The sequence below is a fragment of the Erpetoichthys calabaricus genome, chromosome 1 (genome assembly GCF_900747795.2).
Source record: "Erpetoichthys calabaricus chromosome 1, fErpCal1.3, whole genome shotgun sequence".
Lineage (NCBI taxonomy): Eukaryota > Metazoa > Chordata > Cladistia > Polypteriformes > Polypteridae > Erpetoichthys > Erpetoichthys calabaricus.
Window position 1 is genome coordinate 221,639,550 of NC_041394.2, and position 14,620 is coordinate 221,654,169.

At 38.1% G+C, this 14,620-nt stretch overlaps 1 protein-coding gene across 4 annotated transcripts in view; it reads left to right on the top strand.

Annotated features, from left to right (window-relative positions):
• The window catches only part of brd1a (bromodomain containing 1a), a 131,407-nt gene that overhangs the window by 53,898 nt on the left and 62,889 nt on the right, over positions 1 to 14,620 (top strand). For all 4 annotated transcript variants that reach the window (XM_051933901.1, XM_051933905.1, XM_051933910.1 and 1 more), the window contains exons 6-7: positions 452 to 764; positions 977 to 1,237. In XM_051933901.1, the coding sequence (XP_051789861.1) occupies positions 452 to 764; positions 977 to 1,237 (574 nt within the window). The remainder of the gene's footprint in view (positions 1 to 451; positions 765 to 976; positions 1,238 to 14,620) is intronic.

The window sequence follows — 14,620 nt, forward strand, 5'->3', positions numbered from 1 at the left end:
CTTTTAAAGCGTTATCTGAAAGACTGTATTTTAGTAACAAATAATGTGAAACATACATCAGATTGTTTGGAGGCTATGTTTTTGTTGTACACCAATCAGCAGGTGCTTCCTTTCTGTTATTGTACACATAGTCAATATGGGTAAAGTCTTTCAATGTTATAATACTAATCCATAGACTGGTGGAGTGCTGTTCTTAGTTTTAGCATATAATATACTTTTCCATTTATTTTGTCAGATGTACTTTTAAGTAACTCGATATACTTTTCAGGTTGCAAAATCTAGTTGCTACACAAATAACACATTTAATGTGATGATTTTTTTTCAGAGTTTTGACATTTTTTTGTTTATAGATTTACAGCTGTGAAAGGAACATGCATAGAGTAAGAGAAAAAGTCACAGAAATATCATTAAAGACCAAACTAAGCATTTCATCATCTAATTTGTTTTGCAGGTCCCTGATTATTTGGATCATATTAAACATCCTATGGATTTTTCTACAATGCGAAAAAGAATAGAAGCCCAGGGATATAAAAATCTTGATGAGTTTGAAGAAGATTTCAACATTATTATTGAAAATTGTATGAAGTACAATGCTAAAGATACAATATTTTATAGAGCAGCTGTTCGATTAAGGGATCAAGGAGGTGCTGTTCTAAGACAATGCAGGCGGCATGCTGAGCAATGCGGATTTGATAACGAAACGGGAATGCATCTACCTGAAACACCAAAGATTGAAGACCCCCCTCCATTCACTTGGGAAGATGGTACAGTAATTGTTCTTAATTGCAGTTTAGAGCTTATTTGAAGTGTTTATATATAATATTTATTTGCATTATATATGTAATATACTGTAGTTCTGTTTTGTGATTATTATAATTATACTCTGTAAATTGCATGTTTAAATGTTGTATAGTTTTCAGAGAATCTTAATATTTATTATGCTAAAACCCACTTAATCTGATTTTGTTTTCTGTAGTGGATAAGATTCTGAATCCAGCAAATCGAGAACACATGACGCTAGATGATCAACTTAAAGAACTGCTTGAAAAATTTGACTTAACATGTGCCATGAAATCTAGTGGCTCTCGGAATAAACGCATCAAGTTGTTAAAGAAAGAAATATGCAAGGTCCGAGAGGAAATTAGTTTTTTAAAGTCTCAGACCATAAAATCTGAAATAAATAAAATTTCTGTGGAAGAGAACAGTTCATTGGTAGAAGAGATTCTAGAAGAAGATGGTATGTATTAAGCAAAATTACTTTTTTGCTTTTCAATATTATTTTCAATATTATCATTCCTATTATATATAATTGCAATTTTTAGTCTTTTTGTTTTTTTTTCTGAAATGTTTAATTTAATCTAATTTTGGTTATATTTCTAGGTAAATTTTAAGTTATTTTGCCAAAACTATGAATTTCATATAATCCAAAGTAGTATAATGACTCGGACACTGTAGGCTGAATATTGCCCCAACTGTCCTTCACAAAGGTCCAGAGACTTGTATCTTGACTGAGTTATTGCTAGGAGATGAAAAGAAACGCCTAACCCTGGAGGTGCTGGAAACATTAGGTGGAGTTGGGTTCCCAGCAGTGCTGGAAGGCACAGTAGCTACAAGGCTACAGGATAGATGACATCTGGCTGGAAAGTTTGAAAGCACAAGGTACTGTGGGGTTTTATTGGTTAACATTTCTCATTAGTATTGTTTAAAATTCAAGGACTATGCCTAGGGATTGGCAGGCTGGTGTAGGATATCCCATTTTTTTTTAAAGTAGGACTGTTTGTTGCATTTAATTGATTACCCTCTTCAGTTTACCTGAGCAAACCTTGAATGTTGACTCTGACTGATGGCTCAAGGTATGGAACAGTGGACCAACTTTTTGTCCTTTCACATAAGGCTTTGAGACTTTTTCATTTCTCATCGCACATGCTTGGTAGAAGGAAGGCTTATTTCCTCATACTTTATGGTATCTTTTCTTTAGATGCACTATGGTTATGGACTATGGTTTTCTGGAGCTACTTTTGCATGACATCACTTATATCTAAGGAGCAACAGCTGCATTTGCATGCTTGTCATTAAATCAAGTCTAAGAATCTAGGACTTCAGGAAGCATTCAGTTTGTATCCTCTCCTGGTTGTGATTTTCATGAAAATTCTGTTTGGTTATTCCAGAAAAGGAGTTATTTGCATGGGATAGGTAACTCAATTGAAGAAGTTCAAGTACCTTGATATCTTGTCCATTAATTTAGGGTAGAAGCGACAGTGAGATTGACCAACAAGTCAATGTAGTTGGCGGTAATGATAAACCGGAAACTTGTCTCCAGATAAACCTTTTTGACTTACCAGTCAGTCTGCATCCTTACCTTTGCCTATCTATGGTTAAGAACACCTGATAGTGACCCACAGTGTAAGGTATCATGTCAAGAAGCCAAAGTGAGGCTTATGCATTGGTTTACTGGGCTGCATGTCCATAATAGGATTGTAGTTTATTATTATGGAAGGAATCTGTAAAATATATTGTACTTATCTGGATTGAGAAGAACCATTTTTAGAGATCTTGGCAGTAATGAGAGTAGATCATCTGCAGATGACTCTGCATTTTGACATCCTGACTTTCACCAGGGCAAAAGGAAATAGAGTAGTGCATAGAGAATGATGTCAGTAGTCATCTATTTAGTTGCTATAAAGATTAAAGTATAACTTACTGCAAATTAAAAAATCTAGTAAACAAGTATCATTTTCGATTTAATTGCACTTGTTTACTACGTGGGGCGGCACGGTGGCGCAGTGGGTAGCGCTGCTGCCTCGCAGTTGGGAGACCTGGGGACCCGGGTTCGCTTCCCGGGTCCTCCCTGCGTGGAGTTTGCATGTTCTCCCCGTGTCTGCGTGGGTTTCCTCCGGGCGCTCCGGTTTCCTCCCACAGTCCAAAGACATGCTGGTTAGGTGGATTGGCGATTCTAAATTGGCCCTAGTGTGTGCTTGGTGTGTGGGTGTGTTTGTGTGTGTCCTGCGGTGGGTTGGCACCCTGCCCAGGATTGGTTCCCTGCCTTGTGCCCTGTGTTGGCTGGGATTGGCTCCAGCAGACCCCCGTGACCCTGTGTTCGGATTCAGCGGGTTGGAAAATGGATGGATGGATGTTTACTACGTATCAATGTCCTGATGAAGCATGTAGCACTGGAAACTGTTGAGCTTTACGTTATTTCACAAGGTAGGTTCAGTGCTTTGTGTACTGTCTCTAGGAAGGGAAAATTAATTATGTTAATACTTTTTCTGTAAAGATACTATACATTCTGCTATAATCAGTGTTTAGTGCATTAATATTTGTCCGTTTGGTTGGTATAGAATTACAGCAGTACATGGCAATGGTAGTTGATGCAGTGCAGCAATCACAGTTTGTTAATGTGAGCCTTACTGTACCATTATATGGCTGCTGGAGCAATATTTGAAAGTGTCTATGATGAAAGCATCTGTGCTTATATTATAATTGTTGTTTCAGAAGTTACGAATTGTGAACATAATTCTCTTTGGATACAGAAATCCAATCAGTCTAGTAAATGGTACACCTGAAAAGTCTATGGAAACAGACTTAATGAGGGCTCTTCAAGTTTGTGTTTTTCCCTAATTAAAAACCAGTCCTTACTGATAACTGGTCTTATTTTATTGTATGGCTTGCTTGTACATTTTTTATGATACTGCAGCAGATTATTTATTCTCATTCTCATTTTATTCTCTTCTGTGTCTTTCCAAGTGCTTTAGATCCTGCATAATAAACCCACACTGGTTTCAATGACAGTAGGTTAGATTGTGACCTGCCACTTCCTATTTACTTGCTTTTCATTGTTAATAGACAGATGGCTAAAACTAAAGCAAAGAATTTCTTAGAAATTGCTGAAACCTGTCAATATGTGAGAAGCTGTGTTCATTGTCTTTTCTTCAACTTGGTAGATAGGAGGCACATCATCTTACGTTAATTTACTTTTTTCACTATACCCCACCTTGTCAGTGTACTTAGTTTGTTTTCTTTTATTAGGTAAATTTTTAATTTAAAAGAAAAAACTGAGTGCAGTCTTTAATTTTAGTTTAGTTTCCTTTTTCTTTCTGTTGGGTGGTATGGTTAAGTGATTGCTGATTAGAAACCAAATACAGTGATCCCTCGCTATATCGCGCTTCGCCTTTCGCGGCTTCACTCCATCGCGGATTTTATATGTAAGCATATTTAAATATATATCGCGGATTTTTCGCTGCTTCGCGGGTTTCTGCGGACAATGGGTCTTTTAATTTCTGGTACATGCTTCCTCAGTTGGTTTGCCCAGTTGATTTCATACAAGGGACGCTATTGGCAGATGGCTGAGAAGCTACCTAACTTACTTTCTCTCTCTCTCTCTTTCGCTGACGTAGGGGGGTGTGAGCAGGGGGGCTGTTCGCACACCTAGACGATAGGGACGTTTCTACCTTCTGTGTGCAGCTGCTTCCTGAAGGACATGCTGCACGGTGCTTCGCATACTTAAAAGCTCAAAGGGCACGTATTGATTTTTGACTTTGTTTTACTCTGGCTCTCTGTCTCTCTCTCTCTCTCTCTCTCTATTTCTCTGCTCCTGACGGAGGGGGTGTGAGCTGCCGCCTTCAACAGCTTTGTGCCGTGGTGCTTCGCATACTTAAAAGCAAACAGCCCTATTGATTTGTTTGATTTACTCTCTGTCTTTCTGACAGACTCTGCTCCTGACGGGCACTCCTTTGAAGAGGAAAATATGTTTGCATTCTTTTAATTGTGAGACGGAACTGTCATCTCTGTCTTGTCATGGAGCACAGTTTAAACTTTTGAAAAAGAGACAAATGTTTGTTTGCAGTGTTTGAATAACGTTCCTGTCTCTCTACAACCTCCTGTGTTTCTGCGCAAATCTGTGACCCAAGCATGACAATATAAAAATAACCATATAAACATATGGTTTCTACTTCGCGGATTTTCTTATTTCGCGGGTGGCTCTGGAACGCAACCCCCGCGATGGAGGAGGGATTACTGTATTATTCTTAATAAATAATTCCAAGGAATCTAGGGTTCCCTGCTTGGATATACATCCCATCCATCCATCCATTATCCAACCTGCTATACCCTAACTGCAGGGTCACGGGGGGTCTGCTGGAGCCAATCCCAGCCAACACAGGGCGCAAGGCAGGAAACAAACCCCGGGCAGGGCGCCAGCCTACCGCAGGACACACACACCAAGCACACACTAGGGACAATTTAGTATTGCCAATGCACCTAACCTGCATGTCTTTGGACTGTGGGAGGGAACCCACGTAGACACGGGGAGAACATGCATCCCAAGTTTTCTAAAATATGTAGCAATATTTATAGTGAAGCTTTGTCATCCCATATCAAAGCTTCTCTGGTTAACTTTTCTTTTGACTGTTACCTTTATTGATTGCATATATGTTCATTGTAGCTATTCATTTATCTCCAGTCCTTAAACACCTTGTCAGAATGACTTCCCTAAATTAGTCATGTGTGAATGTGGCTGTGCTTGTAACATTTTATTTATGACTGTTCCTCTCTTGAGTTTGTTGCTACTGAGAGAGGCTCACCTCACAAACCTGAGCAGAAGTAAATTTATGTTTTGGCATTATTGATTACCCCCCAATCCCATTCTAACTACAAAAATGTCTTTAAAATTATAAAGTCATGTGATATTGCAGAAATTGACACAAATTCTCAATGTGTTCTTTACTATATAATTGTTACTCTTTAAAGGCTTTGTCACTGATGAACTTATTTTAGTATGTGGAGACCATATTTTTCATTATTTTTCAGCTGTTAGCTGAACAGAACTTTATCGCTTGCAATTAGAACTTTATTTTTATGTTTAGGGACTGACACTTAAATGCAGATTGGTAAAGGTCAATTACAGTATTTGTTTGTATTTGGTTCAGCAGGCTAGATTCAGTTTTTAGTCAACCTATAGTAGTCTCAAAATGCCATACATGTGTAGTTCTGTAGGTTGAGTATAGTCAGATTATAAATGGATGGATAGATAGATAGATACTTTATTAATCCCAAGGGGAAATTCACATACTCCAGCAGCAGCATGCTGATAAAGAAAATATTAAATTAAAGAGTTCTAACAATGCAGGTATACAGACAGACAATAACTTTGAATAATGTTAACGTTTACCCCCCTGGGTGGAATTGAAGAGTCGCATAGTGTGGGAGAGGAACGATCTCCTCAGTCTGTCAGTGGAGCAGGACAGTGACAGCAGTCTGTCGCTGAAGCTGCTCCTCTGTCTGGAGATGACACTGTTTAGTGGATGCAGTGAATTCTCCATGATTGACAGGAGCCTGCTCAGTGCCCGTCGCTCTGCCACAGATGTCAAACTGTCCAGCTCCGTGCCTACAGTAGAGCCTGTCTTCCTCACCAGTTTAAATAACAATTTATTATTTTTTTATTCTACGCATGCTTATTAAAATCATAAATGCAGAGTAGTACTGTTAGAGAAACAGAGACATCAATAATATAAAGTACTTTTCTACTTTTATTTTTCTATTTTTATTTATTGAATTTAATATTATTTATTGTATCAGTATGCTGCTGCTGAAGAATGTGAATTTCCCATTGGGATTAATAAAGTATCTATCTATCTATCTATCTATCTATTAGGATCTTTCACATTACTGTAGTTTCTGAAATATTCTTTCATCCATCCATCCATCCTCTTCCGCTTATCCGAGGTCGGGTCGCGGGGGCAGCAGCTTGAGCAGAGATGCCCAGACTTCCCTCTCCCCGGCCACTTCTTCTAGCTCTTCCGGGAGAATCCCAAGGCGTTCCCAGGCCAGCCGGGAGAGACAGTCCCTCCAGCGTGTCCTGGGTCTTCCCTGGGGCCTCCTCCCGGTTGGACGTGCCCGAAACACCTCACCAGGGAGGCGTCCAGGAGGCATCCTGATCAGATGCCCGAGCCACCTCATCTGACTCCTCTCGATGCGGAGCAGCAGCGGCTCTACTCTGAGCCCCTCCCGGATGACTGAGCTTCTCACCCTATCTTTATATTTGCCCTATATTTATATATATATATATATATATATATATATATATATATATATATATATATATATATATATATACCCTATGTTTACCCTATATTCTTTCATATATTTCACAATACATCTGATCATTCTAGTGAATTTGGGTAAAATTAATTTATAATATAGTACATTTCTGATATTAAAATATTTTAATTCCCAGTTAAAAATCCTTTCAAATGTGCTATTTGACACTGTAGAGTCATATTCAGTAACTGCACATACCATTGTACAGTAACTGATTAAAAAATGAAGGTTCTCTCAGCACCACTGTAGAATGCAATTTTACATTTTTAAGCTAGCAACTGTAAATGAAGTTTTTTTTTTAATTTTTTTTTATTTAAATAAATCATAACCTTTGTGTTATTAGTATTCTAACCAATGGCTGCTGCTCAGAGCTTCACAGTAAAAAAAAAAAAATGACATTAATCACATAGTGATGTTCATTACCGCACCCGCGAATTGTGAAAAAACGCGACTTTTGGATGTGGTTAAAAATGCCTTTTAAATGCCTATTTTTATAGTTTAAACCCTAAATACAGTATGCCCCCAAAGCACTTTAATTTTGTTGCAAACTCCGCTTAATACATTAATACATTACCTAAAATATAACCTTAATACATTACCTTAAAACAGAATGTAAAGGTAAACCCGTCTACTGTACAGTACTGTACTGCTATGTCTCCCGTGGTGCTAGAATGTAAAATACCGATGTTACTGCTATGCGTATTGTAATTCATGCGTAGCACTTTTTCTTTGTTATGTGCTGTCGTTTTCTTTGTTATAAGTAGAGTAAATACGTAATAATTTCATTTAATTAAAATACAGTAAAATGTACGGGTACTCACCAATGATGAATGATATTGATGATGATGATGAAGTAGCTGTACAGTACAATGCATAGGCTTTAAAACTCCTTGGGTGGCGCTTCAGGAGGAGTCGTATCTTTGGACGGGTCTTATTCTGGTGGGGTTTCGTGCTGGCTTTTCTGTATAGTGTTTCAGGAACATTGTGATGGGAAGTTGCTACATTGTCTCTTGTAGCAAACTGCTGCTACAATTTCCGTGCATTCTCATGGATGATGCTACCGTCCAAGGGGATGTTTTTCTTCCTGTAGTCTGTGATCCACAATGCCAAGGCAGATTTAATCCTGACGATATTTTTATTCCTTTCGGTCATTACCTTTTTGGCACTATCCCAGAAACTTACAGATACGGTACTCCGGCTCGGTAACTCGTTCGTCTTTATGTAGTGTGCAGTGCTTTCATTAATGCCATAGTGGTGCGCTACTGCAGCATAACGTTTTAGTTCCCAGAGCAAATCCTGTAGTTCAACCTTCTCCTGGAGTGTTTTAAACTTCTTCTGGCGCTTAGGCTCAGTGCCAGAAGCCTTAGAAGGTGCAGGGCATTTCGTCAACATCTTGTGCATTTAAGAAACACGAGGACACTCAGTTGGAGACACCTCACAGTACAGCAGTCAATCATCAGCAAGGATAAATGAATAACGCTCTCGGATTGGCTACTTTCACTATCCCAAACCGCGGTGGTAAACCCACTCAGCTGGAGACGCGTCACAGGGCAGCAGTCAATCATCAGCAAGGAGAAATGAATAACACTCTTGGATTGGCTATTTTCACCATCCCAAACCGCGTTTCCCTCAGTGGTTGCTTCCGGTTCTCTCTACAGCACAGTATTGCCACGAATAAAGCCATAAAAAATTGCGGAGGATATTTGTGCTTTCCGCTAACAATTAATAGTTAGGTTCTAAGGAAAAATCCGCAAACCCTGAACTGTGACTTCGCGGGGGTCTATTGTATTTTAAATTAAAACATAAACTACACAAATATGCATAGTCTGACACAGCTGTTTAAGCGACAAACACTGGACAACAGAAAACGACATCAAAAAACATCCATGAAAAATACAAAAGCTTGTCATATACTATATGAACAATACACAAGACAATAAAGAAGAAATTGCTAATGCTTTATTTGTAATATTGTCTAATTATATTATATTTTTTAAAATACTATTTATTAATATTCAAAGTAGACATCGATTGGTTACAAATAGGGCCCAACCAATAATTTTGGTTGCTGATATATGCCATCCATCCATCCATTTTCCAACCCGCTGAATCCGAACACAGGGTCACGGGGGTCTGCTGGAGCCAATCCCAGCCAACACAGGGCACAAGGCAGGGAACCAATCCTGGGCAGGGTGCCAACCCACCGCAGGACACACACAAACACACCCACACACCAAGCACACACTAGGGCCAATTTAGAATCGCCAATCCACCTAACCTGCATGTCTTTGGACTGTGGGAGATATAGGCCAATATTTGGTCTCCATATCAGTAGAACTTCCATATATATGATATGATGCTGAAACTCTCTACACCAAAGTACTTTTATTGAATTATTTTTTTTAGTATGAATGGTCTCAGTTTGAAAAGCCGCTCACGTTGAGCTACAGTGTTTCTAGAAGAATGTGCTATATAAATGTTCTTGTTGTCCTGTTAAATGATGTGTGCAATGAAGCGAAGAAGTGTTAACAAGTAGGTGCTAAACAATCCCAACAGCTCCAAATTGGTAGATTTCAGCCACATTTATTGTCACCAGGTTTGACAATAAGGCATTTTTTATAGAAGATGTATAGAAGTTATTCATTTACTTACTGTCATACTTGAAGTTCGTATACGGTATTCAGTGTTATTCTTTGTTTCCCTATTGACTTCACATCCTTCCAGAATGGCTACTGCACCAGCTGCTCATGTGAGCACAAGGTTTTCACTCAGTAACTAATAACCTGTATGTTTCAAAGGTCAGACTTGTATGCAGTAAAAAACTGAAGTTTCATTTTCAAATGGTTATGCAGTCATATGAAGAAAGTAAGTACACCCTGTGGAAATTGTTGACTTTTCTACATATTTGAACAAGCATACAGTAGATCTTCATGTAAACCGAGCCTACAGATAAAGATTATATACTTGAAACAAACATGAGGAAAATTTGGTTTCCATTCATTTATTTCAATCAACAAAAATATCGATAGATGTAATGGTCTCCTTTGGGAAAGTACTCTTTTGATCTTGACATGATGGCACTACATACATCAATAGAAAATAATACCAGGCTCTAGATATCTGTGCTTTAAATAAGATATGTTCCATTTGCATACTTGATAAGGATGTTATCATTGTTACCTAATCTGGAACTCCTGATTCTAATTTTATGGATTTGAAGTGATAAATGTAAGGTTCTGCTTAACCTTTACCATATGACATACCTGCATTTTTGTTAATGTAGAGTATGTGAATGAATAAACTATGTCAATTTTTTATTTGTTCAAGTACTGTATATCTCCTTTATCTGTAGATAGTGTTTGCATGAAGATGTAATTTTTGCTTTTTCAAACATGTTCAGAACTTTTACAGTTATTTGAAAAAGTACATTTGTCTCAGCTGCTTGATAGACCTGCACTAGGAAATTTTGCAGATAAGCACTAGGCTGTCAGATCAAAGTTATAATTCATTTCTATAGATTCAGTTATAATTTGAACTGCTTTTGTTTTATGCTAAGAACTTCTCTTTAAAGCAAATGGGGGGAAAAAGCTCCCTTAATTCAGATTTTCCTTTTATTACAGCACTTTAACACACCAACTTTATAGAGCCTTTCCAGCAAACATGCTAGTGTCCCACAATTAGTCTCTGTCTTGCGTGGCTGCTGGCTTGACACATAACCCCAAAACAATGAGGTATAATTAAAAATAGTCAGGCCACCATTATTAAAATATTGCTGCATCTCTAAAGGAGAAACATAGTCAGATGGCACAGACCCTGACTTGATACTGTGATGATCCCGCTTTTATGGTTGAGTCCATAGGTTCTGAATGGCTTTTTATGGTGAATACTACAATATAAACAGTACTCTGCTGCTGCATATTGGTCTTCTCCAAAACAATGAAACAAGTCCGTCTTCAACCTGCCTGCCTGTTACTGCTCTTTAACTTTGCTTGCTGTTCTCAGCCTGTCATGGTCTTACTAACTAACCTGTATTACTCTTGATCTTAAACCACTCTTCCTGTGCCTGTTTGACAGCAAAGTACATCACACTATGTTTCAGCTGGAATCCTGATGTGCAGTGTTGCAGGCAAGCACATGCAACAGTGCCATAAGTGCTTCTTGATTTGTAGATGAGCGAGTTTAAAACAAAAAGAAAAGTGAAAAATTCTATAGCTAAGAGTAGTGCCGTGCATGTGCCTTGTAAGGACTTCAGCTGCTTTTTTTGGGCTGATTTGTGGCTTGTTGTACTGAGATGGACCTATGCACCCAATGGTCGGTGCTAGACTGAAAAAAAGATGGTGGTGAAGATAATAATAATAATAAAAATTCATTATATTTATATAGTGCTTTTCTCAGTACTCAAAGATGCTTTGGGTTTTGATGGCTCTTGTATTTAAATGAAAGTTGCCCGTGTACTGCCAGAACCTTTCTTTTCTTTTTTTTTTTCCCTTTTGGTGTATGCTTTTGCTGTGGCATTACCATAATCATAAAAAAAGTACTTTCAAACTTACATGTAACTTACTTTTAATTTGTAACTTATTTTTAATTTGACTGCTCTGTCAAAAAACTTTGGTTTTCGAGAAGTAGAGTCTGTCAGATTTTGAAAGAGCAGAGGTTTACCTTTCTAAGGCAGCTAACCTTGCTTCTGTGAAATGAAGCAGTTGCTTGATAGGACTACTTAATTTTCAGTAAATAATTTTGTCATCAACTTAATATTGTTTCTTCCTATTAAACTGGCAGCTCTTTCTCCAATAAGGTAAACAAAATGCTCTCTTTTTTGTAAGTGCATTCTAAGGTTGTCACAATACCAAATTTGTAACTTTGATATTATACTCAAAAATATTTTTCAATACCCAATACAGTATATTACACAACTTAATAAAAAAAAAGTATTTATTTAAATTGTAGTTATGTATTCATTAAAATCTTTGCATTGATGAAAACAAATAATAAAAATTTTAGTCATTAAAAGTACTTCAAGTAGTGCGATCTTTTGTAAATGCCAAGAGTAACGTTCTATAAACATTATTAAGTTAGGTTTAAATTCGATCAACAGTTTTCTTACATTAATGAAAGCAAATACTGTTACTGTGGTAGAGCAATGAAATGTAAAAATTAAAAAAAATGTTAATTGAATGCATATTACAATCTTTTGTATACAATATACATAAAAATGTAAAAACAAACATTACGTCTTCAAGTCTGAAGAACATTAATGTAGTCTTCAGAATGGTAACACACACCCATTTATTATTATTAACAGATTTAAAGGTTTTGTATAAATGCAAACTGTGTATATTGCATTTTTGTGTAAACAAACTACGACGTGTTTGTAATTTACAATTTTTTTTCCAAGAAAAGACTAGCATGTTAATGTGCTGCTCCATGAGATGTGCTTTTTTTGAGCTGCTAATGAGTACTGATGCATTAATGCACAATCTGAAGCACAACTAAAAAGTAAATAACCACACGAAGGAGTCATGCCACTGTTTGTTATTGAGCACTGAAAAGTTCCAGCACTTATATAGTATAGTTATATACAGTGCATCTGGAAAGTATTCACAGCGCATCACTTTTTCCACATTTTGTTATGTTACAGCCTTATTCCAAAATGGATTAAATTCATTTTTTTCTTCAGAATTCTACACACAACACCCCATAATGACAATGTGAAAAAAGTTTACTTGAGGTTTTTGCAAATTTATTAAAAATAAAAAAAACTGAGAAATCACATGTACATAAGTATTCACAGCCTTTGCTCAATACTTTGTCGATGCACCTTTAGCAGCAATTACAGCCTCAAATCTTTTTGAATATGATGCCACAAGCTTGGCACACCTATCCTTGGCCAGTTTTGCCAATTCCTCTTTGCAGCACCTCTCAAGCTCCATCAGGTTGGATGGGAAGCGTCGGTGCACAGCCATTTTAAGATCTCTCCAGAGATGTTCAATTGGATTCAAGTCTGGGCTCTGGCTGGGCCACTCAAGGACATTCACAGAGTTGTCTTGAAGCCACTCCTTTGATATCTTGGCTGTGTGCTTAGGGTCGTTGTCCTGCTGAAAGATGAACCGTCGCCCCAGTCTGAGGTCAAGAGTACTCTGGAGCAGGTTTTCATCCAGGATGTCTCTGTACATTGCTGCAGTCATCTTTCCCTTTATCCTGACTAGTCTCCCAGTTCCTGCCACTGAAAAACATCCCCACAGCATGATGCTGCCACCACCATGCTTCACTGTAGGGATGGTGCCAGGTTTCCCCCAGATGTGACGCCTGGCATTCACACCAAAGAGTTCAATCTTTGTCTCATCAGACCAGAGAATTTTGTTTCTCATGGTCTGAGAGTCCTTCAGGTGCCTTTTGGCAAACTCCTGGCGGGCTGCCGTGTGCCTTTTACTAAGGAGTGGCTTCCGTCTGGCCACTCTAACATACAGGCCTGATTGGTGGATTGCTGCAGAGATGGTTGTCCTTCTGGAAGGTTCTCCTCTCTCCACAGAGGACCTCTGGAGCTCTGACAGAGTGACCATCGGGTTCTTGGTCACCTCCCTGACTAAGGCCCTTCTCCCCCGATCGCTCAGTTTAGATGGCCGGCCAGCTCTAGGAAGAGTCCTGGTGGTTTCGAACTTCTTCCACTTATGGATGATGGAGGCCACTGTGCTCATTGGGACCTTCAAAGCAGCAGAAATTTTTCTGTAACCTTCCCCAGATTTGTGCCTCGAGACAATCCTGTCTCGGAGGTCTACAGACAATTCCTTTGACTTCATGCTTGGTTTGTGCTCTGACATGAACTGTCAACTGTGGGACCTTATATAGACAGGTGTGTGCCTTTCCAAATCATGTCCGATCAACTGAATTTACCACAGGTGGGCTCCAATTAAGCTGCAGAAACATCTCAAGGATGATCAGGGGAAACAGGATGCACCTGAGCTCAATTTCGAGCTTCATGGCAAAGGCTGTGAATACTTATGTACATGTGCTTTCTCAATTTTTTTATTTTTAATAAATTTGCAAAAACCTCAAGTAAACTTTTTTCACGTTGTCATTATGGGGTGTTGTGTGTAGAATTGTGAGGAAAAAAATGAATTTAATCCATTTTGGAATAAGGCTGTAACATAACAAAATGTGGAAAAAGTGATGCGCTGTGAATACTTTCCGGATGCGCTGTATACTATACTTTATAGTAACTTGGATGAAATATAATTTTTAAACCCTATGTAATAAAAGAGTATAACACGCTACAGCAGCACACTTCACAGCAACAGTTTAAAAATTGAGGGAGTGAAGGGACCCCAGCACTAAACAAACAATGTTGCCCTAGAGTGAAAAGCATAGAATAAAACTAGCCCGCAGGTAAAAATAATTGCGTATTTCTATCTTAACGAGTTAACCATTTAGCTAAAAAGTTTTAACCTGTAGAAAAAAATGTATGCTGCATCCCAAACACAGTAGTTTACAAGTTATACTTATTAATGTTTCCATAATTTAGAAATAA